At 40.5% G+C, this 24,203-nt stretch overlaps 2 protein-coding genes across 2 annotated transcripts; one reads left to right on the top strand and one right to left on the bottom strand.

Annotated features, from left to right (window-relative positions):
* Nucleotides 1–5,858: 5,858 nt before the first annotated feature.
* Nucleotides 5,859–10,052, top strand: LOC130924257 (endonuclease domain-containing 1 protein-like). Its single transcript, XM_057850697.1, has 2 exons — nucleotides 5,859–7,678; nucleotides 9,345–10,052. Exons 1-2 carry the CDS (start codon nucleotides 7,373–7,375, stop codon nucleotides 9,948–9,950), a joined length of 912 nt encoding a protein of 303 aa, XP_057706680.1. The 5' UTR covers nucleotides 5,859–7,372; the 3' UTR covers nucleotides 9,951–10,052.
* Nucleotides 10,053–10,944: 892 nt separating this feature from the next.
* si:dkeyp-121d2.7 (zinc finger protein 696) lies at nucleotides 10,945–24,113 on the bottom strand. Its single transcript, XM_057849364.1, has 5 exons — nucleotides 23,921–24,113; nucleotides 22,064–22,391; nucleotides 20,989–21,245; nucleotides 16,302–16,413; nucleotides 10,945–12,309 (listed from the first exon to the last, which is right to left on the bottom strand). The coding sequence occupies exons 2-5, from the start codon at nucleotides 22,365–22,367 to the stop codon at nucleotides 11,273–11,275; spliced, it is 1,710 nt and encodes a 569-aa protein (XP_057705347.1). The 5' UTR covers nucleotides 22,368–22,391; nucleotides 23,921–24,113; the 3' UTR covers nucleotides 10,945–11,272.
* Between the last annotated feature and the right edge of the window lie 90 nt (nucleotides 24,114–24,203).

The following is a 24,203-nucleotide window of genomic DNA, read 5'->3' on the forward strand; positions in this document are numbered from 1 at the left end:
TTGACCATAGTATGTGTAAAGGCCAAAAACGCCTATGACCATACCCGCTGTTTGTGTTGAATAGCCAAACATAAAACTATTCAATCTTATTTTTTTCTATTGAATGTTTATCCTAACAAGTTGAATAAATATTATCAAGCTTCAAAACGGTTGGTCGAGCATGTTTGGTTGTCAATGGGACACCAACATTACAAATTTTGAAAAAATATTTTGGGATTTTTTTATCTTTTTGGGTCCAAAATGTGGATTATAATTGGTCAGTGAAGAAAACAACAGTTTGGACATGAAGTTCAAGGTGTCCTGAAAAAAGGGACCCAACTTGGCCATTGTGAACATTTTTTTCTTTGAAATATAAAGGCAACATCAAATGCATGCAAATTCGGCCAAAATAGGCTTAGGTGTTAAAGGGTTAACTTGTTAGGTGCTTCAGCAGATTTGAATTGCTTACCACAGATGTCGACAAAAGCTTTGCCCCGGGACATAAATTACACATTACATGCAGGTTCTTTCCTTTAATTTCGACAAACTTGAAATAGTGTCTATATCGCCACCTCTTAAAGGACCATTTTTCTTCTGAATGCTCTGCCATCCCGACCCTGTGCATCTGTTTTGCGTGTGTGTGTTTGCCGCACGCGCTGTTCCGGTTTGCTTGTGAAATCAACGGCTCTGATTGGCTTACTACGACACATGACTCTAACCCTCAGCCAATCACAATCACTTCCATCGCATCTCTCGAGGGGCTGCATTTAGGTAGGTTCGTTTCCCGACAATTCACGTCACCTTCAAAGCGTCTGCCATCCTCAAGATGGAAGCAGAATTATTGCTGGCTGACAGTGGGAGATGGGAACGAGGCTAGCATCAGGTGTAGCAAACAGAGAAACATTACCAAACTTTGGAAAGCATTGTCTAATTGAATGAGCAGGGACAAACAGCTTGGAGTCAGAAGTACGTGCGTTATTCTCGAACCTGAACGCACCCCAAGTCTTGGATGACAAATCAACAGAGCAGAGAGTCGACTCGACACGGCTGGTAGTTTTTCTTCAATTTATTCAGAGTAAGTAATGCACCGCTTTTGACCGTCAGTAACGGTAACGGCGGAAAAAGTAATTAGTTAGATTACCCCATTACTGAAAAAAAATAACGCCGTTAGGTAACGGCGTTATTTATAACGGCGTTACTCCCAACACTGGTTATAATACATCAAGGGCGTAGGTTTGCATAGGGACGGTAGGGGTATAACACTACCAACTTTTCAGGATGCTCAAATTGTCCCAAGCAACTTTTGAGCAACCGTATTACATTATGTAATGACTTCAGTTATAGAAATTTAGATTTTTGTCCCATATTTTGTAACAAAGAATTGACCCTACCACTATTAAGTGAATTATTTCTTATTCATTATTACACAAGAAAGCCAGCCCGTCTCATCAGACCATAGAACATGTTTCCAGAAATCCATGTGCTATGTTGACATGTCTTCAGCAAACTGTTTGCAGGCTTTCTTCTGTACCGTCTTCAGACGAGGCTTCCTCCTGGGATGACAGCCATGCACACCAATTTGATGCAGAGTGTGGCGTATGGTCTGAGCACTAACAGGCTGACCCCCCACCTCTTCAATCTCTGCAGCAATGCTGACAGCACTCCTGTAACGAGTCACATGACATTTTGGAGGAAAAATGACAAGCAGTACTCAATTTGGACATTTAGGGATGTATGTATTTACTAAGGGGTGTACTCTCTTTTGTTGCCAGGGGTTTGGATATTAATGGCTATATTTTGAGGGGAAAATAAATTAACTATTATATAAGCTGAACACGAACTACTTTTCATTGTGTCAAAGGGTCATTTTGTCAGTGTTGTCACATGAAAAGTTATGCTTAAATATCTGCATGCGAGGGGTGTACTCACTTTTGTGATACACTGTATATATGTATGTATGAATCTAGTAATATAAATAATTAAAATAAAGATAATTACAATTCGTTAATTAGAATTCATAGCCATTCCTCCCAGTTTAAATGAATTGGATGTCTATCGTTGTCAATGGCAGGCAATGAGTTAATTGTGGGTCACTTCCTTGTTGCTTGTTGAAGTTGAAAATCAATAGTGGTGAATGGACACGTTTTTGTGGGAGTTTTGACAACAACTCGGCCCCTGAGCGGTGCAAAACAGCAAGCGATTACCTGTGTCTAAAAATGTCAAGCGGGATGATCCGTTGAAATCATCCAAATGACACATTTCATCAGTGCACGGACACAGACACACAATCACGCATGAACACCAGCGCACAGACAATATGAGAGAAATTCTTAAAAAAGCAAAACAAATGCAAAAAAAAAGTCAAGTGCAAATCGTGTTTATCAGCATTTTCTTCTGGAAGTCCTGATAGCTTCTGCAAAAGAGCAGCAATGAGAAACTGAGTGCTGAGAAGGAGAATAAATAATATAAAATCTGACTCACATACAAAGCATGGAGACTAGCCGACACTTCGCTGTCAAAACGTCTTACTATTTTTTAATCTGGAACTAAATGACAATCTCTGTTCTTCCCGTGTTGCATAATCACCTGGAAATACCAAATACTTCTTGCAGGTTTCATAATGATTCATTCATCTGCCCAGAAAGCTTTTTCTGTATTTACATCATCAGCCATCAAACAATACAGGCACATAAGAGGAAATACACACAATTGTTTTGTAAAAAATTATTTACTAGAAAAACACACAACACTAAAAATTAAGAAGTAAAAGCAGGAAAACTTAACTTCAGACAAATGAGTTGGCAACGGCACATTGTCTTGTCAAATTCTACTTATGTGGCACATCCTGGGCACTCTGTCCTTTGCTTTTGTTGTGATTTCCCACATGATTGCCTCATGTGCATTAAATTCTTGAAACATTGACACGGTAAAACAAGTGGGGGGGGGGGGGTGCCAAAAAGAGGATTTCCCCATAAATAACAACGGGAAACGGACAGTAAGTTTACGAAAATGTTCTGACGTTTACGGGAAGCTTTGACAACTAAATGTAATACAGAAAGTCTCAGAAAAGAAACATGAAGGTTAAAGAAAGGTCTCTGAAGAGTTTGACAAAGGCATCAAGTGGACTGGATTATGCTTCAAACCAAGACCTCCACTAAAAGGGCCTAATTCAGAACTACTTGACTGCAAATTGCAGAGGCGCCATGTATTCATTGAGATAGTTTTCTGTCTTCGCTTCAACCATATGACAGGATTCACATCTATTATGTCACTCACCAGGAAAGACCCAGCCTTCTTTTTTGGAACTTTGTTTTTACTGTATGTAAAACATAAAGATTACAACAAAAGAAAATCCTTGACAACTTCATCAGTAATATACAGAATGCATACATATATCGAGACAAACAGACATATTAGACCTGGTGAGTGAAAACCAAATACACTTATACATGACTCATTATTCATATAAATACAGCATATTATGGATTTTCTTTCAACAAGATAAGTACTCTTCAATAGGCCTCCATTTTTTCTGGAAGCTCATATACCTCATTTGTAACCTGGTACCTATAACCTCCATTTTATACACATCCCGCAACTTATGTTTGCACTGCAACACTGTGGGAGCCTGTGGATTCATCCATTTAATAGTCACAATTTTCCTGGCCACCATTAATAATAGGTGTAGGAGATACTTTTGTTCCCAAGTGTAAACCTCCTCAAGGGTTAGAGCCACAATAAACTGTTTTGAGGTGAGCTCCAAGACAACATAAAGGACTCTGTCAACTATATCCTTCACACCCCTCCAAAAAGCATGCAACTTCGGGCAGTCCCAAAGTATATGAGTATGGTCACCAATCAACCCACAGTCCCTCCAGCACTTCAGTACATTTGCGTCATTTACAAATGTAGAGACAGCCAGGGGAGTCCTTAAGAACCTTGTTTTTGTCTTCCAATCAAACTCTTCCCACGTGTTTCTATTAATCCATTGTGGCAACCAGTACACATTTTCCCCCATTCCAAATCTGCAATTATAACATTCATCTCAAGCTCCCATTTGTTTTTGATATCAAAGTATTATCTACTACATCTATCAACAGATTTCTTTATACTGTAATTTTCGGACTATAAGCCGCTACTTTTCCCCCTCATTTTGAATCCTGCAGCTAATAGTCCAGTACGGCTTATTTGTGGATTTCTTTGGGTTAACAGGTAACACTTTATTTTATAGCGGCGTCACTTGACTGCATTAAGACTGTCATAATTATGACACGACACTATCATGGGCATTAATGAATGCCAATGATAAGAAGTGGAAAGTATCATCTGGCAAAATATGTCACTAACTCCATTTATGTCCAGATCGGATCTTTTACATCTATTCAAAAGTGAGATCATTTGCCAGGCAGTGTTGGGCACGTTACTTTAAAAAAGTAATTAGTTATGGTTACACACTACTTCTTCCAAAAAGTAACTGAATTAGTAACTGAATTACTCTATAGTAAAAGTAACTAGTTACCAGGGAAAGTACGTAACTATTTCCGTTACTTTAAAAAGAAGTTGTTGTATGTCAAAGAAATTCAAATTTTCTGAGCAGTATTCGAGTCAGTTGAATAGAGAAGAACAGACAGGTAGTTGTGTTATAGAACCTTGTAATATTTATTGCACCTCACCAGCAACAGATTTATCCTACGCTTGAAGTGCAACAAAAATAAACAGATTTGAATTGCTTACTACAGATGTTGACAAAAGCTTTGCCCTGGGAAATAAATTACACTTTACATGCACGTTCTTTCCTTTAATTTTGACCAACTTGAAATAGTGTTTATATCTCCACCTCGTAAAGGACAAATTTTCCTCTGAATGCTCTGCCATCATATCCCTCTGCATCTGTTTTGCCTGTGTGTGTGTTTGGCGCACGCGCTGTTCCGGCTCTGAAGTACGTGCGCCATTAGGCTCGAAAGTTTACGTCACAGAATGGGGGAATCACGTGAGATCTGAAAACAACGCAGCCATATTGGAAGCAGGTCTGGCTCACGGGACATTAAATTTTAACTTGCCAGTTCGATAAAGAGACACTCGTTACTAAGGCAAAGAACAGATATGTGATCAAACTTAAGGATGTGAACAATGTTGACCCTTACGAGCAAGCCAAAGACAAATTGAGTGAAGATGTCGACGGGCTTCCACAATAACGCGAAATGGACATTCTGCTGTATTTATTGTTTGGTGTACAGTATGTTACTAAACTCATCAGCGATTCCGAAATTACAAATCGCTACAAACCTACGAACAGTTTTGCTGCGGATGGGTGCAGGACCTGCACATTATGAACGTATCAAACGACAACTCCATCGTTCTTGCAAAGGTAGGCTATGTGTGTTTACTATTTTTATTGCCATGAACCTGAACGCACCCCAAGTCTTGGATGACAAATAAACAGAGCAGAGTAGACCCGCTACGGCTGGTAGTTTCTTCAATTTATTCAAAGTAACGCACCGCTTTTGACCGTCAGTAACGGTAACGGCGTTGTAACGGCGGAAAAAATAATTAGTTAGATTACCCCGTTACGGAAAAAATAACGCTGTTATGTAACGGCGTTATTTATAAAGGCGTTATTCCCAACACTGTTGCCAGGTGACACAAAATGACATCTTTCATAACCATTCATTAATGATCATTGCAGTGTCATATCATAATAATGATGGTCTTATGACAGTTTTATGGCGCCTGTCAAATAAAGTGTTACCAAATACTAGAGCTAGCAATCAATTAAACAACTGGAAGAGTAACTGAAGAAATAATTAGCTCAGAACATGACTATTTTTATTTACATCTGTAGCTCTGCAATGCATGCTATGACGCATGTTGGACGACAACAGTGTTGGCAGCAGAGGTTGACTGTCTCCCACAAGTGAGCAGTGATGGACAAATGAAGCTTCTTGAAGCAATGAAGCTTTGCAACCAACTGGTTCTCAAAGCTTCATGGTGGTTCATTTGGTATCATGACAGTGTTATGGTGTCTCTGTCAAATAATGTGTTAGTGGTTAATATCTTTTGATGTAAATATCCCATAATATAATGTGGACAGCTGTGTCTTATAATCTATTGTGATTTATCTCTGAACAAATGCCATTTTCATGTCAAATTTGGTAGGTGTTGGCTTATAGTCGGGTGCGACTTATAGTCCGAAAATTACGGTAAATGAGAGACATGTTTTTTGGTGGGCAATTTGTTTTTTATTATATTGAAAATTCAATGGCACATTCTTGATAACTTTCCTTTCGTTATGGGTTGTAATATAATATTGAGTTTGAAGATCTGAACATATCACTTTGTGGTAGAGAGAATTTTTGGGGGAGATACGCGAATGACTGCAGGAAATTGTCATGGAATAACTGATCAATAATTTTCAGATTATTGTTCGCCCATCTCCTAAAAGAAATATCAGATACTGAGGGGGGTGAAAGTCTGCATTCCCATTACAGTAATCTGTACCACCCGTGAAAGGGCAGCAGCCCCTTTAACTCACTTTTGGACAGTTGACCAAAATTTAAGGGGTGTTTTACCCACATATTTTTTATCTGCACTTTCTTTAGGGTTTGTTTATTTAAAAACACCAAGACAGCTAATGGCATATTTGGCAGAGACCCACCTTTCAAAGCCACACATACTTAATGTCACAGTAATAATAGTGTGGAAGATAATAATACAAGCCCTTTTGTTTGCTAATGCTAGCAATCCATTCTTAGACTGTTAATCGATGGCTTGATTAAAAATAAATAAATAAATAAAAATAATAATGATAGCTCCTGCAGCCCTGGTTAAAACAAGGCAAAATTAGATATGTGTCACTTGCAATGTATGTTACCAAAAAAAAAAAAAATTCTGATTTACGCTCAAAGCCCTGGCGCAAATAGTAAAAATCTGCAATCAATTAATGTATAAATTAGCTTCACAGTTGTTCTGTACAATACAACACTGGCATGGAAACAAGAAGAAATACATCCTTCCATAACCTTAAAACATCACAGTCAACTAATTCATTAAAAAAAATTTCAAATCGATCAAGGCAATTTGGTCAAAATCTTTTGAGCGACACGTGAGTATTATGTGTTGCAACTTTTAAAGTGTTTAATTTACCAGTCTCATCATTTTTTGCATAGAAACTACAGTGCGACTTTTGTAATTCACCTAGAGAAAAAATTTCTGAGATTATTCACACATTTAGGATATTCTATAGTTCCTGGAAGACAGCTGATCAAGAGGGGAAGTTTGCAAACCAGGGTTAGGGGGCTGATTCAAAACTGTCGCCCGCAGGATTCTTGCCGTCTGCATAAAAAGGGAAACCAGACAACCTTCGAGTGTCTCTCTCAAGCAGAAATTGTCCAGGATGTCTCATTCACACAAACTGTGTGCCTTCATTGGAGCTTCTTTTCTGCTCCTGAGCTGGTGTGACTTTGTGGTCCTTGGAGAGCTCCACCAGGACTTCTCCAAATGCCTGGATTTCTTTCATAGGCAAACGCCACCGAAGGGTGTCATTGGAGCAGGATACCAGCCCATATGCCAGCGCTTTGAAAACCAGTACCGCTTTGCTACCATGTACCACCGTGAGCATCGCACACCTTTGTATTCAGCATACATAATTAGCTCTGCGGATGGGAAACGTCCCAATTGCACCTGGATGTATGAGCCACAGGTAAGAAAAATTAAACTGAAAACTTGTGGTTGATTGCAACAGAGTGTGCAATGTATACAGTCTATGTAATTTTGAATTAAGCCATATACAGGGTGCCCCCCCCCCCCCCAAAAAAAAAAAAAAACAGGCCCCAAATTTGGATGAGTGTCATTTTCTTGATATATATATATATATATATATATATATATATATATATATATATATATATATATATATATATATATATATATATATACTGGACTGTCTCAGGAAATTAGAATACACAATATTCTAATTTTTTGAGACAGTCCTGTGTATATATACAGGACTGTCTCAGGAAATTAGAATACACAATATTCTAATTTCCTGACTGTCTCAGGAAATTAGAATATTGTGTATTCTAATTTCCTGACTGTCTCAGGAAATTAGAATATTGTGTATTCTAATTTCCTGAGACAGTCCTGTATATATACACAGGACTGTCTCAAAAAATTAGAATATTGTGTATTCTAATTTCCCGAGACAGTCCAGTATATATATATATATATATATATACATATATTTATTTAATGAGACTGCAGCTAAAACTAGTTTATTTTTAATATTATATCTGGCGTTCTGATAAAAATAAAATACAGTAGTTATAGCTCAAAAAAAAAAAAAAAAAAATAAATCAAAATTTAAAATTTGGGCCTGTTTTGTATGTGTCACCCTGTATTCAGTATTATTAGTATAGCTTTTTATTTTAATGAATAGTTCACATTGCAGTATGGTCAGTGACACAACATAGTTTGACAGTTAAAATAGGAAGATGCATGTTAAATTTGCCAATGTCAGTCAAAAGTGACAACTACCTAGTGCTTCAAACAGCGCTTATACCGTATTGGATTTATTTGTAGCACGGTGAATCGCATGATGTTTCCCAATTTACCTTTTATTTATTTATTTAAAGTGGTAGAACATCTCTACATGCAGAATATTCAGGTTAATAAACGCCTCAATTGGAAAATATTGCCTCTTGTTAAGGATGACATTTCAGGATACAAATGGCAAAAATACAGTCTGGCTGGTACCCTGCAGCTCCCAGTTTACTGAAAGTAACATACTTATAGTTGCTCTGCCACTGGTTATTGCCTAGCATTCTTGGCATCCAATTGGTTAAGAGGGACCTCTACTGTATGTGTGTATCCCAGCGTCCTCTTTATTCGCTCCTTGTGTTCCGACAGCTTCAGATGAGTGTATTAACTTTTATTCCTTAATCTAGTCTTGATTTTTGTTTACATTATGCAAGACTCAAATGTTATTTTTATTGTGCAATAACCTATTTGTAACATGTATTTGTTACATGTTTTGATGCATTTTTATGCATTATAAAAGTTTTATATCTGAATTTGGGGGGGCTTGGAATAGATTAGGGCACTTAAATGGAAAACGTGTCGCTACTTACAGAATTTTCAAATTAAAACTATTTTCAGAACCAATTAATTTTGTAAGTAGAGGTACCATTGCATTTATTTTAAATAATCTATTCTTACATATTTGCTAAAAAAAAAAAAAAACTTTGTGGCTGGAGCCAGTAAATAATATGGTAGTTGTAAGGAGCTCAAATTACATAAAAATCACTCATTTCAAAAACAAAATATTTTGTTTTTTCCATGTTGATAAAATATATTTTTCTGGTACTCAGTTGGCATTCTCCCTCGCCAGCCCTGAAATGAAACCATTCAGCACACCAGTGGATCAGAACGTGCAAGAGAGTCAAGCAGTACTTCAGGATTACAAGAACTCCAACTACACCAGGGGCCACCTGAATCCCAGCATGCACCAAAAGACAAGAAAGGACCGCATAGCCACATTCACCCTTACCAATGTTGTCCCTCAGCGGGCGGGCTCTAACTCAGGTCCGTGGAATTCCCTGGAGAAAGAAGTCCTGAGGAAGTTCAAAGCCTTCTGCGAGGGACCAATGTACGTGATCACAGGAGCCATGCCTTATGCAAATGAAACTCACTGGATTAATAACAGGATGTCTGTCCCCGAGTACATGTGGTCCGCTTATTGCTGCCCAGTCTATAAGGCCAAGATCCCTAAGGATGTGCGACCCCTGTTTCCAACATACGCCGCTGTGGGCAGAAACGACCGCGATAGTGGTGAGGAGATCGTGCCAGTGAACCCCAAAGTGAGGACACCGTTGCGGGGCTACGACGTGAGGAAGATGCCATTGGACACCCTGGAGGGCATCCTCGCACAAAGGCTGCACATGCCCATTAGTTTGTTTGAAGGGAAGTGTCAGTAACTGTTCATCCTACTAACGAGTTTCTGTGGACAAAATGTATTTAGCCACTGAATTTTCATAATTTCATTGCTTATCGTCTCACTTTTTTAAGAATGTAACTAAAAATGCACAATTGTTTTATTTTTGAATTTACAATAAATATTCCTGCAAAGGGCTAAATTCCTTCCTCTGCCCCATTTTTATGGAGTTTTACATTCATTTTATATAGCATCTGTACAATAGGCACCTTCTAGTGTTAAGGTCGGGAGGCTTTTTCCCACTAGCAGCCTGAATTCTGATTCAGAGTGCTGTGTGTGGAGAAAGCGTAGATATTTTTTCCATCTTTGTTCACTGCACTTGGCACATTCATTTGTATGTTGTTTTGCCTCTCTGATAAACAGCTTTTAGCTTCTACTCTGAACTTGAAGTAAGGTCATTAACATACAACACAGCTGCCTTGAAAAATTCCACTTCTTGTAGCACCTTCATGAGTTAACTTGGGGGCCTGCCTATTCGCATTGGAAAAAACAAAATTGTATGCATTGAGAGTTCGGCGCAGATCTTCCCGAGGGCCCCTGGGGCACTCGGGGGCATTTGTCCTGGCCGGCCAGCTTTTGATTTTAAATGTATTAACTTAGGTGATTATTGCTTTTTGTTCCCAAACTACATGTCGTCGTGTCCTGTTTATTAACAGAACAAATCAACTTTTTTCTTTTTCAAAAGTTGGGAAAATCTCACTTCCTTCCTTCCACTTCGGGTTTTAGCGGCTGAACCCGGTCGGTCAGCACGCTTGGTTCATTCTACACAAGGTGTCTGTTGCGGGTTTGATCCGCGGTAGGTTGGAACAGAATAGCGCATTGAAATCATCACCAGACCAGTTACATTACCTACGATTTAAGGTTATTTTTGTGCTAGCATTCAGCACATTGTGACTCCATTTTACACTGTATATTGTACTACATACAATATATATAGTAATAAAGAGGGTTGGCGAGAATATTTTATATGTGTTCTGATGAACCAAAATGTTTATTTCTGGATACAGACATTAGACAAATGTACAAAACACTGTCACTTCATAGAGGATAAAATGCCACTGTCTTGCAAAGGAGTCAAGCATCAATACAAACATAAAAATTGACTTTTTTTTCTATAAATAATTACAGGCTTCAAATAGGAATAGCATCTGTTAAAATGACACATTTGTCATTCAGCTTATAGCCGCTTTGTTCCATTTACATCAGTAAATGATCATCTAGATTTTAAGGACGGCAGAGCACTGAAGAAAGCACATTAGTCAACTACCACATTCAGTTTGAAAGTTGCTTTTTCCACAAATGTTTTCAACAACACTGGTGGCTTTTTAGTTGCTCCACATCGCGGAGGTTCACCCCACAAGCAGAGCACTGCACTGAAGCCTTCTCACCATTGTGAATCAGCTGATGTCTCTTTAGGTACTCTACTCGACTGAAGCGCTTGCCGCAAGCCTCGCACCCGTAAGGACGTTCGCCTGTGTGAATCCTCTGGTGCCGTTCTAAGTTCCCCAGTCGACTGAAGCTACGCCCGCACAACGGGCACTGGTGAGGCCTCTCACCCGTGTGCACAAGATGATGGCGCTCTAGCGAACGCGAGTGTGTGAAGCGCTTGCCGCATATTTCGCAGCAATGCGGCCTCTCGGCAGCACAGGCACATTCGTGATTTTTGAGCGCCCACGCATGGCTGAATGTATTTCCGCAGTGGGCGCAAGGAAAAATGTTCTCCTCGCCACCACTGTTCTGTAAATGTGCTCCACCTAGCGGGCAGGGGTGTTCCTCCATCTCAGCCTCTGTGGTGAAGCCTCCCCCGCACTGAGGGCAGAAGTGGAGCAGGTCGGCATTGGCCTCCTCTTCACCTCCACTTTCGCCCGCACTTCCCGTTGCAGACAAATGCAGATGATCGGACTCACCCGGTTCCGCTCCGTCCTCTCCACTCATAGCAGAGTTGCTCTCTCTCGTCTTCCTGAACCTGCCTGACCCAACCCCCACAGTCCTAACGCGACCCTTCACATGGTCCTTTACCGTGCCTCTTCCGATCTGGTGCTCACGCTGCAGCATGGGTGGCTGTTGCTCCGCATCTCCTTCCTGCTCCAAGCCATCCAATCCAATGTACTTGGGAAGTAAACCTTTCTTTCCACCTAAGACCACCTCCGTCGCCGGGCACACGGGCTGGGAAGCTGTTATACTGGCCTGTTCACGGCCTCTCTCTGCTCTTAGCGCGGATTCCAAGCCCCTCAACTCGTCTGCGGTCATACCGCCTTCCGATTGCTCCGCTGAGCCCATGTCCCAGTCGTTATCCTCTTTTTTGGTCGAAGTGAGGGTCAGGGGACGATCTGCTGGGTCTCCTAAGAGGAAAAAGGAAATGAGTTTAAAGATACACCAGTTAAAATACAATGAGCAGATCTTCTAATCATCTTGAAATTTCACCCAAAATCCCAATATGCCAAACATTTTGCGACTAATGTCTCGAGGTTAAGCAAACATCATTATTTGGTGAAAGTGTTCATATCGTTTTGGCTGGTCTGTGAATTGTATCTTCTATTGAATGCCATTGCTAATGATGGTGGCAGAGATGGTTGAGGAGGTCGTGCTTTGATTTAAGGATTTGGGGTTTCAATGCCGGGTTCTGCTTGTTCGCATTTTTATTGTGTCCTTGGGCAAGAGACTTCACCTAACCTGCAAGTCGTACGTCTGCAAGTAGTACGTGGTTGGTAGTGGTCAGAAGGGCTGATGGTCAGATTGGCTGCATAATGCTTATCCCTTTAACACTGAACGTGTCAGCGGCGACAAAATTAGGCATATCATCTTTGAAGCCTCGTCACGCTGTAATTACGTCACCTACGTGCCGCTGTTTGGTCTCATTTCAAAGTGCTGAAGTTGAGGTCCACGCCCGTTTTTACTTGGACTCAATCGACCATGTAAAACGGGAGATGTCAAATATTTGAGTTTTATTGCCCTCATAAATAAGCATTAAAGCGCTGCATGAACCATGTGTTTATGTCCATATTTACCATAATTTCTTGTCCGAAAGCACCATGAAAGACTACATATCCCAGGAGCCATTGTGAGGTCAAGGAGGGCGGACAGAATGTGAACATTTTTAAAAATAGCCGAGCGAGGCGCCATCGAAGGAGAGGGAGGCGAGGTGCCGAGCGACGGCCAGTTGGATTGAGTGAGCGACTTTGAAACGTGCAGAATGAATCGAAAACTAAATTTAGTGTAAGCTAATGCAGGGGTCCCCAACCACCAGGCCGCGGACAGTTACCGGTCCGTGGCGCATTTGGTACCGGGCCGCAAAAGAAACAATAATTTATTGACGACTGCATAATGGCCAAATTAACTTTGGCCTGTGCGCCTTAACACACCAGTATCCCTGTCTACTCTAGATATAATACTACAGGATGGAATGTCGTCATAGAAATCCATTTATTGGACTGCTAGCAGTACAGCTTGTTTTGTATATCTATGTGCGCTTGTCCTCGTTAATAATGTCTGACGTAGGGCGGGCGAATCACATTTGTTCCCGGAAGTAATTAGCCCCCACACTAGAATGACTGAAAAATAGACGTCTTTGGACAGATTTTTTACGGGGAAAAGGGCACCTGACGAGCCAGAAGATGAGCTTACAACCTTGAAGAAAACAAAATCTACACTACTTCCCAATCACTAAAGACCCACCAGGAGTCTTTAGGAGTGGATTTGTGACCCGTTTGTGAATAAACAGAGAGATTCGAGCATGTCTGTGCAACAGGAGGATCGATTGGTAGAGATCACAAATGACGGCGACCTTAAGCGTACATTTGAGACAACTACTCTACTGAGGTTCTGGATTAAAGTCATTCCGGAATATCCTTACATCGCTAGGAGAGCATTGAAAACCGTGCTACACTTTCCAACATCGTATGTTTGTGAAGCGGGCTTCTCTCACTCTACCATCACACATTGATGGGACCATCTCATCTGAAAGAAACAAGCTCAGGCCTCCCACTGATTCAGCGGGTGAGTTAGATTTCCCCTGCACTTAACACGACGGGGCTAAAAAGAAATGTTATTTTATATTTGCTGTATTTTTGTGCCGCACATTGCCGGTGTTCTGACAAATTTTGCATGCGCGTAACGTTAAAAATGGCCGCGAATGCAGCGATTCCAAAGTAAACACTACAAACTTTCTTTAAAGAAAGGAATACAGTGCCTTGCAAAAGTATTCGGCCCCTTTGAACCTTGCAACCTTTCGCCACATTTCAGGCTTCAAACATAAAGATATAAAATTTTAATTTTTTGTCAAGAATCAACAACAAGTGGGACACAATCGTGAAGTGGAACAAAATTTATTGGATAATTTAAACTTTTTTAACAAATAAAAAACTGAAAAGTGGGGCGTGCAATATTATTCGGCCCCCTTGCGTTAATACTTTGTAGCGCCACCTTTTGCTCCAATTACAGCTGCAAGTCGCTTGGGGTATGTTTCTATCAGTTTTGCACATCGAGAGACTGACATTCTTGCCCATTCTTCCTTGCAAAACAGCTCGAGCTCAGTGAGGTTGGATGGAGAGTGTTTGTGAACAGCAGTCTTCAGCTCTTTCCACAGATTCTCGATTGGATTCAGGTCTGGACTTTGACTTGGCCATTCTAACACCTGGATACATTTATTTTTGAACCATTCCATTGTAGATTTGGCTTTATGTTTTGGATCATTGTCCTGTTGGAAGATAAATCTCCGTCCCAGTCTCAGGTCTTGTGCAGATGCCAACAGGTTTTCTTCCAGAATGTTCCTGTATTTGGCTGCATCCATCTTCCCGTCAATTTTAACCATCTTCCCTGTCCCTGCTGAAGAAAAGCAGGCCCAAACCATGATGCTGCCACCACCATGTTTGACAGTGGGGATGGTGTGTTCAGAGTGATGAGCTGTGTTGCTTTTACGCCAAACATATCATTTGTATTGTGGCCAAAAAGTTCAATTTTGGTTTCATCTGACCAGAGCACCTTCTTCCACATGTTTGGTGTGTCTCCCAGGGGGCTTGTGGCAAACTTTAAACGAGACTTTTTATGGATATCTTTGAGAAATGGCTTTCTTCTTGCCACTCCTCCATAAAGGCCAGATTTGTGCAGTGTACGACTGATTGTTGTCCTATGGACAGACTCTCCCACCTCAGCTGTAGATCTCTGCAGTTCATCCAGAGTGATCATGGGCCTCTTGGCTGCATCTCTGATCAGTTTTCTCCTTGTTTGAGAAGAACGTTTGGAAGGACGGCCAGGTCTTGGTAGATTTGCAGTGGTCTGATGCTCCTTCCATTTCAATATGATGGCTTGCACAGTGCTCCTTTAGATGTTTAAAGCTTGGGAAATCTTTTTGTATCCAAATCCGGCTTTAAACTTCTCCACAACAGTATCTTGGACCTGCCTGGCGTGTTCCTTGGTTTTCATAATGCTCTCTGCACTTCAAACAGAACCCTGAGACTATCACAGAGCAGGTGCATTTATACGGAGACTTGATTACACACAGGTGGATTCTATTTAGCATCATCGGTCATTTAGGACAACATTGGATCATTCAGAGATCCTCACTAAACTTCTGGAGTGAGTTTGCTGCACTGAAAGTAAAGGGGCCGAATAATATTGCACGCCCCACTTTTCAGTTTTTTATTTGTTAAAAAAGTTTAAATTATCCAATAAATTTTGTTCCACTTCACGATTGTGTCCCACTTGATGTTGATTCTTGACAAAAAAATTACATTTCATATCTTTATGTTTGAAGCCTGAAATGTGGCGAAAGGTTGCAAGATTCAAGGGGGCCGAATACTTTTGCAAGGCACTGTATAAAATTATTCAATGATATTTTTTCCTTTTCAATGTTCATCCTAACAAGCCAAAATAAATATTATCAAGCTTCATCGATGTTCATGTTTGGTTGTCAATGGGACATGATTATTACAAATTTTGACAAAATATTTTTGGATTTTTTTTTGTTGTTGTTGTCTTTTTGGGTCCAAGACTCCAAAATGTTGATTATAATTGGTCAGTGAAGAAAACAACAGTTTGGACATGAAGGTTATGGTGTCCTGAAAAAAGGGACCCAAGCAGGCCATTGTGAACAATGTTTTCTTTGAAATATGAAGGTAACATCAAAGGCATGCAAATTCGGGCAAAATAGGCTCTTGTGTTAAAAGGTTATGTCTATCTGCCCCAGGGCAGCTGTGGTTTATGTTAGTAGCTTATCGCCCCTGGTGTGGAGTGCATTAATAATGCAATATAAAGCAGCTTTGCATGTCCTCAAAAGCGCTATTAATGCAATGCATTATTATTATTATTATTTGAAAGTGTGCTCTGGGCTTGTTACCTTCACTTTGGGATCTGGAACTATCGCAGAAGTTGTTATTTGCCTGGTCCATCTTCAGAGCCTCTTTGATCAACTTGAAAGACGTTGGTTGATATCCGTCGATTTGAGGAAACTCCATGGAGAAACACAGACAATAAACCTGTCATGAGTTCCGTGATAGACCAGTATATACACGAAACAAAAAATCTTGTACCCTTAGGAAGCAGTCGTTAGTCTCCAATGTAGCAGCGAACAACGACAAGTTTTTGTCAATGTATACTCGCGCTTCGGTACTGTGATGATATGCGGCCCACGATAATGATAATATCACGATACCCGATGTCTACAATAGTCCATACTGTATATTGTAAGACATTTCTTCAACGATACAGCACGTTATATGTGACTGATAAAAAAAAACCAAAACAAAAAAAAAAAAAAACGTCTGTAATTATTAGAGGCGTGCGAAATTTCCGATTCTTAGATTATTCGTGATACGGCCGTGGAAGATTCGAGAACGATTCACAAACATCCAAATTCCGATTAATGAATTATACCAGGTAAAGCAGAACTAAAACACAGTCAGCGCGGTCTTCATGACGCAATGAGGAACGGCCCGAGAGCAAATATCATGTTCAACTCATGCCGCTAGATAAAAAAAACAAAAATACCTGACTGCGGCCGACAGCTGGTCCAAACAATGCCCAGTTGTTAGTTGCTACAAACATACCGCCACATACGGCTATAGTAGATATCACATATATGCAGAACTAGATGCTAAATGACAGACGACTGGAATGTTACAACATATAAAAAGAATTAGATGTGAAACGACAGGCTTGCCGTTTAGTAGTTGCCACGTTGTAAACAGCCGCCATCTTAAACCAGTAGACTTCTCTAGAAGGCTCTGTTGTAGCAAACCTAATTAACTTTTTATCTGAAATACTCCTAAATAGAGCTGGGAATCTTTGGGCACCTAACGATTCGATTACGATTCAGAGGCTCCGATTCGATTATAAAACGATTATTGCTGCACCCCACTCCCTTTTTTTTTTTTTTTTTTTTAAATTTGTTTTGTACATTAGCTCCAAAATTGTTCAAAAATCCTCTCAGGCTAAACCAAACTACTATTTCAGTATCAAGTTAACATATAGCAGTAAACAAATATACAAAAATAACAGTAAATAAAAAACTCCAGTCCCCATTCTATATCAGCAGCTTTAAACTACTTTCAATTAATTTAATGTTGTGAATCAACCGTTAAAGTTGTTAAAATTGCTCCTGTTATTCCATAATTTCTCTTTTGTCTACTTTCAACATGTAAAAGTTTTTAAACTATTTTAAAGATAGATTCAAGTCAATATTTTACCGATTTAGGAGTATTTTAGATAAAAAGTTAATTAGGTTCGCTTGGAAGGTTCGCAACAACAGCCTTGCAGGGAAGTATACTGCTTTAAGATGGCGGCCGTTACTAACGCCTGCATCTAGTTTTTTGTAGATGTGCTGGTAACGATACCGAAGCTAAAATGCATCTAGTCCTATATAAATGATATCTACCGTAACATAATGTGGCTTGTAGCAGCTTTTCGGCAGCAGTCAGGTATGTTGTTGTGTTTTTTTTTTTAATCTCGTGGCATGAGTTGAGCTAGAGCCGTGAGTTGAGCATTGGCGTTACCCGTGGGGCCGGGTAATGAGAAGCATGATGTTTAGCTACTCTCGCTCCGTCCCTAATTGCGTACCGAAGACCGCGCGGCGCGCTGTGTGTGTCGCACTTCTGCTTTAATTGGCATATTTCAATAATCGGAATTTGGATGTTTGTGAATCGTTCTCAAATCTTCCACGGCCGAATCGCGAATAATCTAAGAATCGGAAATATTGCACACCTCTACTCCTAAATCAGCAAAATTTTGACTTGAATCTATCTTTAAATATTGAAACAGTTTTAAAACTTTGACATGTTGTAAGTAGACAGAAGGGAAATTATGGAATAACGGGAGCAATTTTATCAACTTTAACGGTTGATTCACATCATTAAATTAATTGAATGTAGTTTAAAGCTGCTGATACAGAATGGGGACTTGAGTATTTTATTTAATGTTTTTAACTGTTAACTTGATACTTAAATATTAGTTTGGTTTAGCCTAATAGGATTTTTAAATTACTTTGGAAGTAATGTACAAAACATTAAAAGGGGGGGTTTGGGTGACATCAATAATCAATTTATAATCGAATCGGAGCCTCTGAATCGTAATCGTAATCGAATCATTAGGTACACAAAGATTCCCACCTCTAGCAATTATGCATTTATTCAATGCTAAAACTTGTTCAATGTACAAAGAAACATTCATTTGCATTGTGCCTCACTGCACTCGTCTTGTAAATGTAAACAGTGCATAGTTGTACAATTACTGCGAATGAACATTAATGACTAGAGGCGTGCGAAATTTCCGATTCTTAGATTATTTGCAATTCGGCCGTAGAAGATTCGAGAACGATTCACAAACATCCAAATTCAGATTATTGAATTATACCAGGTAAAGCAGAACTAAAACACAGTCAGTGCGGTCTTCGGGACGCAATGAGGAACGGACCGAGAGCAAATATCATGTTCAACTCAAGCCACTAGATAAAAAAACAAAAATACCTGACGGCGGCTGACAGCTGCTTCAAACAACGCACAGTTGCTAGTTGCTACAAACATACGGCCACATACGGCTATAGTAGATATCACATATACACAGAACTAGATGCTAAATGACAGACGACGGCGTTGTTAGAACATATAAAGAGAACTAGATGCGAAATGACAGACTTGCCGTTTAGTAGTTGCCGAGTTGTAAACACCGCCATCTTAAAGTACTAGACTTCTCTAGAAGGCTCTGTTGTAGCGACCCAAATTAACTTTTTATCAGAAATACTCCTAAATCAGCCAAATCTTGACTTGAATCTATCTTTAAATGATGAAACAGTTTTATAGCTTTGACATGTTGTAAGTAGACAAAAGGGAAAATATGGAATAACGGGAGCAATTTTATCAACTTTAATGGTTGATTCACATCATTAAATTAATTGAATGTAGTTTAAAGCTGCCGATACAGAATGGGGACTTCAGTATTTTATTTAATGTTTTTAACTGTTAACTTGATACTGAAATATTAGTTCGGTTTAGGCTAATAGGATTCTTTAAGTATTTTGGAAGTAATGTACAAAACATAAAAAGCGGGGAGGGGGGCAATGGGGTTTCAGCCTGTCGCAATATGCAATAATTCCATTTATTGCACGATAAATAAAAATGAAGGCGGTAATTTTTCGGCTGCGATTTATCGCCTCGCATGCACATTCGTGCGCGCGTGCGGCAGACATGCTGTTAAAAGTTCGGATTCTTTGTTACCAACTGCGCGCAAAATGCATCTTCGTTCCAGGTCCGGCAAATAATAGCGCTGGAGTCAATCGTTCCCATTATATCCTATTGTTCAACGTATAACGGCCGCGTCAGTGCTCCGGATTGACTGCGAACCATCTCCAGCGTGCTGGTGTTGTTGACGTGTGGGCGCGCCCGTCAGGGGTGACATTTCACGCGGGGCGGCTATTTTTCGGCACAACACCGGATATTTGAGTAGAAAATTAAGAGCGCTGTGCTTCAAACTCGTCCTGTTTATGAAAGTCGATTGTCATATACTGGTGTTGTGCAGTAATGAGCAGACGTGACTTCTGTGGCGTTTGCTAACTTTTTTAATGCGTGCGCAAGCTAGATATCACAAAATAGCAAACTAGATGTGCTACGTCCCATGCCATTGGCTACGTGAGCCCAGAGTGGTTATGGGACACGTAGCCCATATACTACATCGATGAATTATAAACCGCCATGACTGAATGGAAGTTAAGAAGGCGAAATCAATCCATACCAATGACTATTGACAATGCTGCAAATATTGTGAATTCAGTACGTGACACAGATGGATTGTGACCACAAATAGGATGTCTTGCTCGTGTAGTAAACCTAGCTGCTAAGAGAGCTGTTGCAAAAAAAAAAAAAAAACGAAACAAAAAAATACAGTTGTTATTTTTTTTTTCCAGAGCATTAAATTTATTGAATAAGTTCGAAAATCGTACCGAACCGTGACTTAACTGTAACGTTGCATCCCTATGGAACACCATTGCAGACGCTATGAGGGGAAAAGTTTTCATTTGCCTAAGTGCTTTAGTTATTAACTGCAATTGTATTTTGTTTTTTTAAAAAACACATTTGAATTATTCTGTGTTTCTGTGCAGTGTTAATATTGTTGTCTTTTACTTAAGGGGCATGGTCTATTGTTTTTAGTTGTGATTTCTTATCGCGTTTAAATGGGTGTACGTGATCTATTAATATATACTGTATTCTCACTGTTATTGTAAATTGGTTTTAAAAAAATTGGGGGTTCGCAATAATATCGCATATCGCAATAATTTATTAGATAAATTATCGCACACTAAAATTTGTTATCGCGACAGGCCTAATGGGGTTACATCAATAATCGATTTTTACTCGAATCGGACCCTCTGAATCGTAATCGAATCATTAGGTACCCAAAGATTCCCAGCTCTATTAATGAGATGTTTTATGTAAACCAGGACATTGCGCTGCTTATGACCATGGTTTTATTGCTATATTTTGAATGCTTATGCCAAGTTGCTTTGTTTGTTTCTTATACATCTTCTTATCCCTCACCTCCTCTTTGATGGTGGTTGTATCCTCCACCTCACCACTGAGGCTGCACTCCCCTTCTCCATCCCGGACCATGTCTTCCTCATCCTCTTCACCCCTGGGGAGCTGGACAAGGTACATCTGCCTGGAATCCTTCCCTCCTTGTCCAGTTGCCATCACTGCTGCTGCTGCTGCTCCTGTTCCGACTTCTCCGCCCTCTTCCCACATGCCTCCAGGCCAGCCTCGGCGATAGGCTGCTCCAGGGCCTTTCTTTGATTTGCCTGCCAAGTAGAAAAGAAGATGTGATGATGGGATACACTGAACAGTGTGAGGAGGTGGAGGGAGAGTGGTAGGAGATGATTGGAGAGCCAGAGGGAGAAAAAAGGGTGTTGGTGGGCGGTGAGTTTGGAGGAGAAAAGTGGGTAGATGGCAGTGACAAGTGGTGAAGGGAGAGTGGGAAGGACGGGCATAAACAGAAGTGGAGAGGGAACGCTTAATTGCACTGGAGGAGAAGAGGAGAGCACAAGAGACGCGACGAGGGAGCGTAAAGCACAGGAGGAGGCGGGGGCGGGCGGGCAGGAAGGCAATGGAAGAGAGGAGATGGGGCGGAGTGGTGAAGGAGGTGGGGGAGGGAAGGAGAGGAGGAAGGACTTCAAAGCAGAGCGAGAAGAGGAGGGGTTAGAGGACAGATGGAGGAGAAGGCAGAAAATAAGGAAAGAGGAGGAGGGGGATAAAGGAAGGGAGGGAGAAAAAGTACTAAAGCCCAGAGGAGAGAGAGAGATGAGGGGAAGGATGAGGCAGAGGAGGAAGGAAGAGGAGGACATGGAGGAGGAGGTAGGGAAGAACAGTGTGTCAATACACAGAGAGAGAAGTGGGGGCAGTACTAAAGGAGGGGGGGGGGGGATAGTGTCAAAGCACAGGAAGGAGAAAAGGAGGGAGGTAGAGAATAAAGGGAGGAAGCCGAGGGAGTGATGAGCTCTTGCCAGATGGTTTGAAACAAAACAAGTGTCTTGGTTTTCCAAACAATATTCCCGCTTATAACATTTACGACATCATCAAACAGCAGTAAGACGAATGCGAAAGAATCACGCCCACTTACGGTCTGTCTCAATTTTCCGTTTGTGCGGTCCTCCCTCCTCGGCAATGGTAGTGGCAGGCCCGGCGTTGCGACGACTGGCAGCCCAGCCGGCACCATACATTCGCTCCGTCCTCAGCTTGTTCTCAGTGAGCCTCAGGCGCAGCTTAAGAGCATCGTTTTCCTTGCGGTTGAGGGATAGCTCCACCAAGTAGTTGGCCACCGTCTCCTGGAACAGTTTGGTGATCTCGCACACGGACGACCGTATGAGGCCGTCCATGACAGCTGTCAAATGAGTCTCGAAAGTGGTCACCGATTCCTCCATCATCGCAGGGACAGGCCTAAGCGGGACCTGGATATGATGATAGGTTTGTTACTATGGGAGCATTCATGCAGACAAAATAAACGAAAGGACCTCAACCTCCCTTAAAATATTTAGAATTACATAATTGTATGTTTTAATTTCACTTTGAGCACCATGGTTTGATCCATTTTTTAATGCATTGTGTTGCAACCAGAATTTTCAATTACAATTGAGCTTCAAATACAAGACCTCGTGAATTCTTTGTGCGTGTATTGTAGTAGACCAACAATAATTAGCGAACAGCTAAAACAATCAATGACCCAAATACAAAATTAAAAGACTCAGGGACCATACACTAACCACATGCCCAACCAGAACTGGAGTCCGTTGGCTTTGACTTTACTGCAGGGGTCCTCAAACTACGGCCCGCGGGCCGGGTACAGCCCGCCTCCACATTTGGTCCGGCCCCCTGAATTTTATTTATTTTCTTTTTACTTTAGTTATTTATTTTCTGGCTTTCTCTGTGAAGAACCTAGCGAGGGTTATTTGGTTATTATCTATTTAATTAATAGTGTTATTATTATAATATTATATAATATTATATTATATTTATATTATTTTGATTTTATTTACTTTTGTTCCATGAAGAATCCAGAAAGGGTTATTTGATTGTGGCTTTCTGAAAAAGAATACATTTTTACATTTAGGCACTCCTGCAATCGTCACATTTTTTCTGTTACAAACTGACCCCGGGCCCTCATCAGAGAAGGGAAAAGTTATGTGGCCCTCACAGGAAAAAGTTTGGGGACCCCTGCTTTACTGTAACTAGGCCACGCCCCTTAAAAACTTACTAGTAGTTGCTGCAGTAACATAACTAGGTGTAGAAAGTTTGGTTTGGCTTGGCTTCAATTGTGAATCAATACAATACAAACCGAAGTCCCCAAACATTTAACACTGAACACATATAATTTTTCTAGCCAGCATTTAACTTAAAATTTGTTTTATTTAGATGATTTGACTCTGACTAACTACACTAACTACTAACAATCAGCTCTTCCTCTCCCTACAAAGATGTTAAAGCATCACGATGCATCATAATTTCTTGTCACTGATTACTGATGCATCCATTGCTATGATGGAAATACAGAATAGATGAATCTGTATGGAATAACAAAGGATGGGTTAGGAGAAACTGGGAATTGGTGATTGGCACTGGCTGCATATATAAATACAGTATTCGCATTTAAATAAAGCAATTTTCTCCCTTCACTTCATTACATACGCACACACCTTTGTAACAAATAGAATTGTAGATGATCCATATCTACAATCGTTGCTTCTTGTGAATAGTGATTTGAACCGAATATTTATTCATTTGATCGTCCTAAATGCTAGTTTCTGGCTATTTATGGAGTTAAACGACTACCAAATGTCAAACGATGTATTTTAATGTCGCGAATCAAGCAATAATGAGATGAATTATAAACAGAGGAGCAGCAACAACAGAAAGGTCGCATTATTAGCCAGAAGCTAAGGCTACTTTGCCTTTAAAATAAAAAAAAATTAAAAAAACGCACCGTATGCTTTGATGCCTGTGGCGAATGCTTGAAATCGCGGAAAGGAAGCTTGGTTCAACGGTCTGGACGAAGGCTCAGCATAATTTGAATGCTAAGGTAGAAGGCGACAAAGAATAGCTCCATCTAACTTCTCCGCTATTTCTCACCGCGACTGTCAGTGTTTTCTCCCTCGCTTGAGTCAACGCTGCCAATCAAGCCCGGGGACTCTGCGCATGCTCAGTAAAGTCTTCTCCGTAAAGGGAAGAGCAGTAGCGCTATGAGCCCAAAAATGATTTCGAATAAT

Source organism: Corythoichthys intestinalis, chromosome 11 (genome assembly GCF_030265065.1).
Source record: "Corythoichthys intestinalis isolate RoL2023-P3 chromosome 11, ASM3026506v1, whole genome shotgun sequence".
In the NCBI taxonomy this organism is placed as follows: domain Eukaryota; kingdom Metazoa; phylum Chordata; class Actinopteri; order Syngnathiformes; family Syngnathidae; genus Corythoichthys; species Corythoichthys intestinalis.